Source organism: Mangifera indica, chromosome 9 (assembly GCF_011075055.1).
Source record: "Mangifera indica cultivar Alphonso chromosome 9, CATAS_Mindica_2.1, whole genome shotgun sequence".
Lineage (NCBI taxonomy): Eukaryota > Viridiplantae > Streptophyta > Magnoliopsida > Sapindales > Anacardiaceae > Mangifera > Mangifera indica.
Window position 1 is genome coordinate 12,734,543 of NC_058145.1, and position 13,093 is coordinate 12,747,635.

General features: G+C 35.9%; 1 protein-coding gene across 1 annotated transcript; it reads right to left on the reverse strand.

Moving 5' to 3' along the window:
- Nucleotides 1-419: 419 nt before the first annotated feature.
- Nucleotides 420-11,784, reverse strand: LOC123225773 (U-box domain-containing protein 33-like). The gene is made up of 7 exons (XM_044650010.1): nucleotides 11,337-11,784; nucleotides 11,096-11,214; nucleotides 9,840-9,949; nucleotides 4,344-4,923; nucleotides 3,138-3,689; nucleotides 1,661-2,383; nucleotides 420-889 (listed from the first exon to the last, which is right to left on the reverse strand). Exons 1-7 carry the CDS (start codon nucleotides 11,584-11,586, stop codon nucleotides 707-709), a joined length of 2,517 nt encoding a protein of 838 aa, XP_044505945.1. The 5' UTR covers nucleotides 11,587-11,784; the 3' UTR covers nucleotides 420-706.
- Nucleotides 11,785-13,093: the final 1,309 nt, after the last annotated feature.

Here is a 13,093-nt window from a genome sequence, read left to right on the forward strand (position 1 = left end):
AAAATAGTTTGATTTGAATTAATAAATTTTTAAAAAACAATTTATAGTTTAAATTGTAGTTTAAACAATTTTAAAATCAAATCAAATCAAATCGCATCGCAAATTGTATTTTTTTATATATATATACATAAAATTGTATTTTATAAAATTTTTTAATAAACAATTAGATATGTAATTTATTTTTTAAATTTATTTTATCATTCTTTTTACATATATATATATATATATATATATATATATATATATATATATATATTTTATATTTATTTCGTACATTTATATTATCTCCTAAACAACTTACCTAGCTTTTGTAGTTGCCTAATTTAGCGTGTTACGTAGTTCAACGATTGTGCTTGCTAAAAGTCGAGAGCAGTCAAATGTATTTTCTTAAGCACTTCTTGAGGCTGTTGCTATGATAGTTACATCAACAAAACACGCTTTTCCCTATCTTTTCCATGAAACAGTACATGCAAAGTAGATCATAGCTATAATTGTTCTATTTTTGGTTTTCCATGAATAACTATAAGAAAGGCAGACTACAGACCAGCTTATTGATTGGTATTTAAAAAAAATAAAAAAGAGGAAAAACCCAATCTCTACTTTTACATGATTTACTGTGGCACAGCAAAGATGGATATACTAACAATACACCACTATACATAAGAGATCACACACAGATCATGTACATACATGAAATAAAGGGACTTCAAGGTCTGCAAAGCCAGTCTTGAATCGCAAGCCGCAAAGCATTGTTGGGAGTAAGATGCAGATGACTCAGTTTCAAATTGGTCATGGGTGAAGTTTCACGGCCATTCTCCAACCAGTCACGCAATGCCTTTCCCTCATATGTGAATCCATCCGCTGCAACCTGAGGATCGTACATTATTTCCTGAAATCAAAACATTTAAACTTAGGCTTTACTGGTATGATTTGTCATAGTTGTACCAAGACAAGTGAAATAGCTAAATGTTCTTGCACCAGAGTATCAAGAAACTGAACTGAAGATCAATGCAGATAAACTATACTTAGAACTTTGAGCAGAGTTGAATAATATCCCCCTGCTTCTGCAGTCCTTTTGGAGCTTGTTTAATGGACACCTCATGAAGTTTAAACTCCCACAAGCACAAACATGACCAATCCACAAATCTCTAATTTATGAAAGAATCTAAGATTTTTCCTTGTAAAATTGAGAGGTGACATACTACTAAAGTGACAAACCGTGTTCAAACTTTATATACAAAGAGATGAGGCATAAAAGAAATGATAAGGTGAAGGTAAAAATATGAATGCAATTACTGAGGATAAATGATATTGCAGGAAGAGTAATATCACTTCCATCATATATTTGTTTGCATGACTAGCATTATTTTCTCTGCTGTCACAATAATTATGCCCATCAGACTTTGTCATGATAACTAAATACATCAATTCAGCCAGCTGAGCTAACAGTTTTACAAGAGCTCAGTGAGTCAAACCTTGGAATTCCAGTATCATGCACGATACTAGTCCAGTTCAACATGTTCCAAGGAAATTACTAAAGGCAAGCCACACATCTTTTGCTATTTTCTTAGTAGTTCATCAGCTACATCACGTGAAAGCATCATCAATGATAATGAAAGTAGTGCTACTTTTACCCTGTTATGTAGAAGACAGCACCTACCTGGAGAATGGGGCAAAGAAAGAATGATGGTATTGGCCGCTCCTCAGTGACATGCAGCTGCTCTAATTCCCTCACCAGCGTTGGTGTGAGATCAGGTCTGTCCCTACCATACAATTCACAACATTGCAACCCCAGGTCCAGTAAACGACTTGCAACAATTGTAGGCCAATGCCCAGCAGATGAATCCAAAATTGATGTCCAATTTCTGCAAGATGCAGCTTTTCGCACTTCAGCCGCTAACCCAAGTGGTAGCTTTCCAGTGAGCAGTTGTAGAATTATCACTCCAAAGGAGTAAATGTCAGACTTAGGAGTCAGGACTCCATTCCTGTGGAACTCTGGATCTGCATATGGGAAAGCACCCTTTGGTGCAGCACCCCTATGAAAGCTTGGGTAACAAAGGCTCTCCTCCGTAAGCAGCCTGCATATGCCAAAATCGCATATCTTGCAGCTAAGTTTAGAATCAAGTAAAATGTTTTGAAGCTTCAGATCACCATGGACAATCTTTTCAGGTTTGGATGAGTGCAAGAAGCAAAGGGCACTAGCAATTTCAGCTGCTATCCGTGCTCGGTCCTTCCATGTCAAAGGAGAAATGTTACTTTTTCGCAGAACACGATCTTCAAGACTTCCATTGGGCAGATACTCGTATACAAGGGACCAGGCTTCTGGGCATGCTCCAAGCAAAGTCACTAGACGAGGATGTTGCAGTTTGCTAAGAACGCGAACCTTCAGCCATACATACAAAGAAAATATTGGAGTTAAATAAGTTCTCAGCAACCATGTAACAAAGGAAGGTTAAATGAGAACATCTTCTACGACTCACAACTCTTACCGCATGATTTTTTTTTGGGTTGGAATCACACATCAAAACTTGGAAATCTTTTATGTGTGATCATAAAAACCAGCAAATAGAGAACAACATAATAATTTGTGACACAACCTCAGTCACTCCAATCAGGGCAGTGATGATCCCAGGTCTAATGTACAATTGCACAAAGACTTTAGTGACAGGCTAGTTTACACATCCTATCCAATACTACTATGCAGTTAGGCATACACTAAAAGATTATTACTTAAGTTTCAGAAGTGACTTACACCGCACCATACATAGTGGTCTAAATATCATTGGAAAAAGATAATGTTGATAGTTACGGAAACTTCAACCAAAAGGGGTCACACAACTCATACCAATCTCTCAGGGACACCTAAGCAAGATAGCAAATTTAAAAGGAATTTAAGTTCTAAACATTATGAATATGCAAAAGCAAAATTATACAAACTAGTGGGCTCTGAGTTGCTTTCTATTGGGAGATACAAAACTCCGTGCCGGCATCATGGAGCCAAGTGATTGGTTGTTAGAACTTAGAAAAACAAAGAATGTACAAATTCTACTGCTTTTATAGGTGTAAATGTTTTCATTCACAGGGTGGTGGAGTGAAGTGGGGTGCGTTAGAAATGAGAAAGAAAATTATCAGCTGACCTCTTGTTGAAACTCAGATTGCCCTTGCATGTTATGCGGATGAAGCTTCTTTATGGCTACAGTTCTACCCAACATTTCCCCCTTGTAGACACAGCCAAATCCTCCCTCCCCAAGTTTGAAGCTCTCAGAAAAATCACATGTTGCAGTTTGTATATCTGCCAATGAAAATTCTGCTGACTCAGGCAGATCTTCCACAAACCCAATTAACCCATTACAATTTGTAGCTCCAGCTTGCCCACGACTTCTCCACCTCTCTAGCCAATGCACAGCTTCCATTTTCTGTTGTCGTAGTTTTTGCTTTTCTTGCTGCAAAGTTGCAATGGATGTCTGAATGAATTTTAACTCTCCAGCTGCTTGATCACACCTGCGGTTTGCTTCTTGTGCACGACTATCTAAAAGAGCAACACTCCTCATTGTCTTCTGAAGCTCTCTGGTAACTTTTTCTTTCTCTTCAAAGAGCACATTTTGTTCCTGGATTGTAGTTTCAAGTGCATCCTCAGCTTCCTCCCTAAGTTTAACTTCACGAGCATGGGCAGATTCAAAAACTTGGACCTGACAAAAAAAAAAAAGGAATCAGTATATCTAAAATTAGAATAATACCATAAGAAATCCACAAATCAATCATAGTCTATAATGTGCTTTTGCATTATCATTACATATGTTGAAGGAACCCACAAATAATCAAACTGAAACCTCCTCAGATTATATTTCATACAAGTCTTTAAGCAAGAAATTGTAGTTTACAGAAACTTTAGACGACACCAATATTTGATTTTCCTGAAAAACCAATGTGGATTGTGTAAAATTACTAGAACTAATTTGAATAATATAACAGTAGAAAACAAACAAGGAAAAAAGCACACCTGAAGTTTTCACGACAATTTTATTCTAATTGACAAGAACCATGTAAAAGAAAAATGGACAACATGAACAAGTTTTTGGTTTCCTTTTACTCTAAAGTTGTTATTATCAAAAGGAAAAAAAGTCAAGCAGCTGCAGTAATGTTCCGGTGAAATTCAATATTTCTATGTTTTTTCCCTGCACATGATGGCACAGACTCAAGGAATATTTGCAATATTTGAGACTAACAATACAGAATTTAGATGAACCAAAAACAAAGCGGGACCTTAGTTGTGTATATCAAGATTCAGTGAAAATTCATGTGAAAGTGCAAATACTTAATGTTTATATCAAGATCATGATCACCTTGCCAATAGCTTCCATAGCTTCAAATTCCAAGTTTTTGCACTTCAATAGCTCTGTATATGTTTTGCTCCTTAATTCCTCAACTTCTAAACTTGCTTCTCTAAGTCGAACCCAAAGGCTATCTTCCTCAAGCTTTGAATCAGAATCTGTAGATATCCTTTCAGCAGAAGTATACCCTGAACTGGTGCTAGCACTTCTTGTCCTTAACAATAACTGATCAAAATGGGTAAAACATCCATTTGCAGAACTGGACAAAGTTGGTGACATAGACAATAGATGAACTGGTTCAATCTGAACCCAGTTAGTGATGCCAGCACTTTTTACACTTGTATCAGACCTGGAACGAAAACTTTCGAGGGGAAATGGTGAAGCAGTACTATGATATTGCAAAGATCTAGACCTTAAAGTTTCTTCAGTCAAAGTCTCCGCTTGATTACACAATGGCAATGAACTTGGGCCTTCAGAAGCTTTTCTCATCCCCACAAGTTTCCCTTTATTCACAAACCATAATTCACAGTACAAGGGAGCATTTTTGGAAGCATAATATGCTTTGCTAGAGCTCTTTTTGACCTTCATGCAACTATAATGAGCCATATGTTACAGCCAGGAAAAGGAAGCAGGAAAATAACTGAAAAAGAGAGAGAGAAAGAACACGAGCAAGGGAACATGGTATAGGTTTTGAGATGTCACCCACAATAAAAGATGAAAAAAGGTTATGGAGAGAAGAACCGACTTACACAATTATAATAATTGCACCTCATACAAATTATTTTTAACTGATGAAAAAAGGTTGCACAGAGAAAACAAAAGTCCACTGATATGATTCTAATAGCATTTTGAGGTAATTGTCAGAATCTTTTCAATATTTGTTTTGATACAAAGATAAATAAACCAAGTTAAATCTCCTCTAAATGGAAACAAGTTTAATATAGTTAAATTATAAATCATTGTTGTGTTTACTTGAAACAAAAAATTTTTAAAATTTTTATATTTGCATTGCACTTTATTATTATGTGGTTGTTAAGGACCTAGCACAAATATTTATTCATATTAAAAGAACATAATGTTAGCAATAAGAGTGTCAACTTTTCCCAAGGCAAGTAGAGTTGTATTTCCTTCCAATCAGCCCAAGGCTGCCCAACATGCCCAAATAACAATATTCTTCGCCCTCTCTTCAATCAAACTACTTTGTTAATTCTTTCAATATTTTAAATTTCAAATCCAAATATTATCCTAATCAAATCAAATTTAATATATTATCCCCTCTCTCTCTCTCTCTCTCTCTCTCTTTATATATATATAGAGAGAGATGTATGAATTATTAATTATTACTTTTATTATTATTATTATTTATCATATACTAACATTATCCACCATTTGAAAACCATCTTATCGATGAACTTTGTGTAAAACGGGTTGAATTTCATAGTTGAGTGGAAATGAGAGCACATTTTGATGGATTTCATAATTGGGCTTCCAAGAGTTCAAAAGAGGTACAATGCACTATGGGTGATCGTGGATCAATTGACTAAGTTAGTACATTTTTTGTCAGCCAAGGATACTACTTCTACTGATCAGTTGGGTCAGATACACGTCTAAGAGATAGTCAGATTACATGGAGTACCTAGCATGATAGTCTCCGGTTGTGATACTCAATTTGTATCCATGTTCTAGAGAAGTCTACAATGATCCTTGGTCATGAACTTGGCCTTTAGCACTACATATCATCCACAGACAAAGAGGACAAACCGAATTATAGAAGATATGCTTTGCGCTTGTTTTATGGACCATAGGGCCACTTGGGTTGAGATTCTGCCATTGATGGAGTTTGCCTATAACAATAGCTATCACACGACAATAAAGATGACACCCTATGAAGCCTTCTATAGGAGAAAATGCAAATCTCTTCTCCACTGGGATGATTTGGGTGAGAGAGCTACCCTTGAGTAGTCACTTGGGCTTGAGATGATGAAAAAGATGATAGAAAATGTTCTATTGATAAGACAAAAAATGAAGTTAGCCCAAGATCGTCAAAAAAGTTACATAGACAAGAGAAGAAAAAGCTTACAGTTTGTCGTGGGAGATCAAATCTTTATTAAAGTAGCTCCCTACTGGCATGTAACAGGATTCGGAAGGAAAGGTAAGCTCGCCCCAAGATTTATTGGTTCATTTGAGATTGTGGAAACGATCGGTAAGGTAGCCTATAGACTTGTCTTGCTAGCGAGTATGGATCACAATTACAACGTGTTTTATGTCTTCTTGTTTGTCAAATACGTGGAGGACCCAAGCCACATGTTGAGGACTAAAGAGTTGAAAGCCTTGTGTATGAGGAGTGACCAATGAGAATATTAGATAGAAAAGAAAAAGTGCTCCAAAACAATTGAATTCCCTTGGTCAAAGTACTCTAGAGGAATTAAAAAATTAAGGAGGTTGCATGAGAGATTGACACCTAGAGCTATTCGAGTCAAATTTTGGGAACGAAATTCTAAATAAAGAGGGGAGAAATATAACACCCTCAGGTACACTCCATATAGAAAAGGTGCAAATTAAGGCAAAATCAGGAAGTCCATATCCATTTGGCCTAATGTACGCTCGTACCTATAAAAAGGTGCACTTGTACACCCGTACACCAATTATGGTTGTACCTCCTTAATTTTTAGGACTCCCGGGTCTGTTAGGAGCCCTAATCGAAAGGAAAAACAGGAAACCTATTTAAGCAGTTAAGTTCTGCCACTTTAACCCTAATTTTCACTCACATAATTCCACTCAAGAAAGAGAGAAAAAGAAGATTTCTAGCAGCCACGAGGAAAGTTCTCTAGTGAGCGAATAAGGGAAAGGAGAGGGAAAGTTTAGCAGTAACTCTTCTGTGAAAAATCCAAATAAATAGAAATAATCCTTCCTTCCTCAAACTGATTATTTGATGAACTTTACACTGAAACATGAATCTTGCATGATTGGTAATGATGATATTAGGGTTGGTGCAATGAAATCAAATTTAGAGTTGATCATGTATGTTTGTGAATCTTTAACATGGTGTTAATGTCATGATTTAGGATTATGCAGAATCTTGATGAATTGTGAATATGTTGTTGCTTCTTGTTTCAGTTGTAAATGTGTAAAGACTGAATAGCCAAAAGAAATCCAACCAACAATTGGTCAGAAAACGAATTCTAGGACGGTATGCACAATCATGCCTAGCATGGTCAAAGGCATACATAAGCTGGAAGTTGCAAGAAAATACAAGGGCATACATGGGTTAGAAGTCGCAAGAAAATACAAAGGTGTACTCCCATGCATGAAACCATGCACACCTATACGTCCCTCTGTGAATTCAGAAGAAATTGGGAAGAACATGAACAGTGGCATACGGAAGATGTATGCCCATGTGTTGCATGGCGTACATCCGTACGCCCTTTGTCTTCAAGTAAGACGCCTGAGAAGGCAATCTGTAATGGTCATACGTGTTATGAAGGAGGCATGCCCGTATGTGTCCCTTCTTCTTGCATGTACGCTCATGGAACCTAGGATGACCTGCATGTGAATTCTAAAGAGGAATGCCTGTACCCACAATGGAGTCACGCTTATAACTCAGTGGATTTAAAGGATGTATGCTCGGGATTTGACTTAGGGATGATCGTGCGTTCACATAGACACATTGAAATGATTTAAGATTAAAAAGGAAGGCTCGTTAAGGTGTCGAAAGATACCCAAGGGTAGATAACTGATGGAGTGATTGTATATGAATATGAGAGAGATAAATGAGAAAATGATTAGATATGATCAAAAAATGGACTAGATAGAAGTCCAAAAGAATTCTAAGAGATTGAGTATCAATAGAAATTAAATATCCCGATGAGATAAGATATAAAATGATACCTCCGGAACATGGATTATGAGGAAATAGGCTAGTTAAAGGAGTAATTGTAGATAGGTTATAGTTTGTTGATTGGTGTCCTTAGATTAGGAGATACTTGTCAGAATCGCATGTCTATCAATTGACTACGACTTATTAAGATGTAGAAAGTCTGACGATTGAGGTTCATAGATTGATTAGCCAGGACCATGAGTTTGTCAATTAACAATGAGATAGTTAGGACTGCGAGTTTATCGATTGACGGTGAGATTAGATAGCTAAGACTAAAGAGATAACCTAAAGAGTTATCACTAGAGTGGGTACGTCGATTCGTTTAGATTCAGTTGACATTCCGATAACCTTGGATCAAGATAAGAGGTAACTTGGGTTAGTAAAGGAAAAAAGATAAATTTTATTTAAGAGATGTAGGATATATCATTCCTGCTTAATGACTTACTTCCTTCCTTTGTATTTTGCAAGTAACAACATAAAATGTGATGATGGCAAGACAGTGGATCAATGATTAAGTGGCATGCAAATGATGGACTCATAGGCTTAGATAGTTAGATTACGATTTATGATTTGATGGACTTATAGGTGGATCAATGATCGGTAGTAGGACTTGATTCACCCAAAACAATGAAGGTTGCTAGCAAATTGAAAGAGCAAGACATGGTGTTTTTGTTGGATAGCAGGGCAATGCACAATTTTTTTCCCAATATTTGGTTGGCAAATCAAACATTCTAATAATGCCAAAAAGATTCATCATCAAGATGGTGGAGTTGAGGAAAGTGAAAATAACAAGATGAAGTAAGGGAGTTGAAATGCATCTCCATTATCCAAAATTTGTTTCCACTAAACTTGGTCAATGTATTATTTTGGGAGTGGAATGGTTGTATAATTTGGTTGAAGTCAAAGAAAATTGAAAGAACTGAACCATGACATTTGTTTGGGAAGGAAAAAAGTGGAACTGTAAAGGGATATGTCTTCAACTAGGGGTCGATGCAATTAATGTACAATTTCATCATCTCTACCTTGAGGACAAGATAGTTTTTGATGGGCAGAGTAATGTTAAGAAAATTTGGGACCACAAAGGTGGCACAAGCACAGAGCATTGAAAAGACACATGTCACAAACACACAAAGAAGGAGAAGACCACATGGTATGGAAGACAAAAGTGGCAATAATTGGTGTGGGCAATTACAAGAATGAGTAGAATAAAAATTGGATGAGGTGCAGGGAGGAAGAGGGAAGGAATACTAATTTAGGTTTTGGGCATCCTTTGACTGATTACGGGAGAGAAGTTGGCCTCTCAATTGCTTGTTCATTGGGGGGTTTTTTGTTTCCTTATTTCAAGTTTTTGGGTGATGACAATGTAAAGAGCTTACTGCTCATACGTAAATATAGTCAATAGTCAAAATAAACATCACTATTTTCTTCATTTCGTATTCATTTTGCTTGATTTACATTGGTTGAGAATTGATTAACTCTAACATTATGCCACAACAGGATACAACCAAAGCAGTTTGATGAAAGCACCAAATAAACCATGCCAACCCATTACTTTTGAATACTTGGCATATGATATCAGCTATTCTGTTAAGAAAGGAGGAAGCAATGAAAAAAAACAATGGATTACTTACTTGTTTGGTTCAGCTCCAATAACAAGTTTCCTAATACCATGTATGTTTACTAGTTCTATAATTGCCTTCTGCACTTGGTCAGCTTCAGTTGCTATGATGCTTGCATTCACCTGCAACATTATTGCATTCCTAAGATGACTAAACAAAAAGAAGTAATAAAGTTCTCTGCATAAAAGTAAATGAATAATCATGCATTCACTTTTAACCAAAAGAAGTTCAAATCTTTATATCAGAATAATAGAGCCATGGCACAGCCAAACCCAAATGAACAAATGTTGAACTGAATCGTACATGTCTCCTCTCAGGGTTATCACTCATTTTTGTACTCACCATTCCATTTTTCAAATTATAATTCAATTTATAAGACAGAGGATATGAGATAAGAAGGCAAAATTATTAGAGAAACTAAAGCTGATATTCATTTCTTTTACAACACAATGAAGTTTCATAAGCCAAGCATTTGTCAACTACCTAAATGATTAACCTAGTGGATAACGCTGTCAACCAACCTTTATAAATTCAATCCCTAACTGATTTCTATCTGATGTGAGATTGCAAATTCTCCCCCACTTGATCATGTGATACCATCATCACATCCACCACTATCCTTGACCAGTCCAAGCCACCATTGTTTAGTCTAAATCCTAGCTACCTAGACCCCTTTAAAGGCACTTGACATGTAAATGAGGAACTCACATAGTAGATAAGAACTTTGCTTATTCTGCTTATTTTTATATCTCTTATCACACATTAGAGACATCTCAACTACCTAAAAGATTAACCTTATTAGGTGATGTTGCCTACCTAGCCTTATAACCAAGACTTACCTATTGTAATTTGATGTGTATTGCAAAAGAAGGTATGCAACTATTAAGCACCACCACACATATAAAGCTGACAATCAATAAAACCAACATTCAACTATTAATAACACATTGCTGCTCCTGATGTTTGTCTGATGAAGCAAAAATAAATTGAATGAATAATCAAGATCATCAGAGTAGCTAATAGATACGGAAACTAAACATGCAATATATTCTTAATAAAGATCTCAAAAAAGGTACCCGACTATTAAGACAGACCATCACACAAAGAAGCCATCATTTACACAAAGCATATAACTTACAAGGGTACAAAAATTGCCTTGATTTTTGGCTATTATAACAAAAAAGCTTATATGTTATAATAAAATGAAATTAAAATAATACACTTATTAAGACATGGAGATAGAGAAGCTGAAAATAATCGAAGATCACCTTAGCTTCAGAACAAATGCTAAAGTAATAGTCTAAAAGCTTCTTCATATCATCTTTCTCCTTCATTCTAAATGCAGAAACCACTTCAGGATTAGCCTGACTCGCCGGTAATTTACCCACTGCAAAATCAACATAATTGGAGATCATTTCCTAAACAGGCTACTCAAATTGACCACTATGTGATAAAAAATAAAAGAAAATTCTGTATACTAAAAAGAAAAAGAAAGAGAAAGAGAGTTACGGAGAGTTGGAATGAGTGAAGAGGGCCGGTCAACATGAAGAATACAAAATTCTCTACCGCCTCCAAATCGCTTAAAACTCCACTGAAGCAAACTAACACCTTTCTCCAGACACTTTCCAACCGCAATATACACTTTCTCATTACTTTCTTCTTCAACAATCTCCGGCAACTGATAAGCACTCACCCTCCTAGAAATTAAAAATCCAGACTGCCGGTGGTGGGGCCTCTGAGCCTTTCCTAAAACCTCCATTTCCCCACTCTTCTCAGTCAACTAAACAACCACAAACTCACCGGCCTCTGGTAATGGCTTCGTTTCTATGAGGTTAAATCAAGTCCATGAAACATATTGTAGGAAGTAAGATTTTGTAGTTTTATCCTTTTTCTTTTTTTCTCGTCCTCGTGCTTATTTCCGCGAAATGGAGCTGCAGTGCTTGACTTTTGTGTTGACTTTGTGATATGCATTTAGTTAAAAAAGATCTACCTATTTATTTATGGCCAAAATTTATTTCCCACCTGGGTTTTAGTGTATTGTCAAAAATACACCCATAGTATTTCAAAAACTCAACCAAAAGGCCATGAGCTCGATAGTTTGAACCAAGAAAGGAGACTTTACTTGGATATACTTTGTCACCCACCTATAGGCTAACTTTTGTTAGAATTTTCTGTTAATGGTAAAGGTAAAATCGTTATTTTACCACTAAACCTTAAAATCTAAAAAAATTATATAATTTCCCCCCTTGATTTAGAAAACTAATAATTTTTCTCTCAACTTAAATTTTGAAAATTTCACTTTTTTCCTCAGTTGTAGGGTTTCATACTTTTCAAATTTTTTCTTTTACAATTGACCCCACAAACTTTTTAAAATTTTGTTTCACCCCTCATTTCTAGGGTTTATCTCTAGTGGCTCAACAAGCAAGGCTAGATGACAAAATGATGGTGGTTATATGACGAAGTGTTGTCCAACCACTATATTTTCACTGTATAGTAGTTGTCCAATTGTCATCCATTAAGCCACTAAAGATTAAACCCTGAAAATAGGGGGTGAAACAAAGTTTTAAAAAGTTTTGTAGAAGCGTTTGCAAAAGAAAAAAATTGAAAAGTATGAAACCCTATAGATGGGGGGAAAAGTATATTTGTCAAAATTTAATCATGGAAGAAATTGTTATTTTTCCAAACCAATGAGAAAAAATAATATAATTTTTTTAGGGTTTTAGAGTTTAATAGTAAAATGATAATTTTATCCTTACCTCTAACAAAAATAAAAGTTAACCTATAGGTGGATGTTTGAGTTTTTAAAACATTGTGAATATATTTTTGAAAATTGGCTAAAACTTAGATGGAAAATAGTCTGCCTTTATTTATTGGCCAAACAACACAAACCAATCCCAGAAGAAGACGTTTGGAAAAGACAAAAAGTTTCATGGCCAAACGACTATTTCCCACCCAAGGTATGTTGTAATGACAAGTTTCCACCCTTTAACTATGAAAATACCAAATACCCACTCATGGCCGGTTAAATTTAACAAAACCCTAACCCCTGAAAATTTAATCTCATTTTCCCCCCTAAAATTTTAAAAACTAACATTTTTTTCCCTAAGCTAAGTTTGAAAAAATCACATTTCCCCCCTAGGGTTTAGTTTCCGAACCCTTTCACTTTCTCCGGTGCCATCGCCAGCCGTCTCCCCCTCTCGATGGTTTCTCTTCCACTGACGACCCCCCTCAACTCCACTCTAACCCATCCGGCACAGAGAGACGTC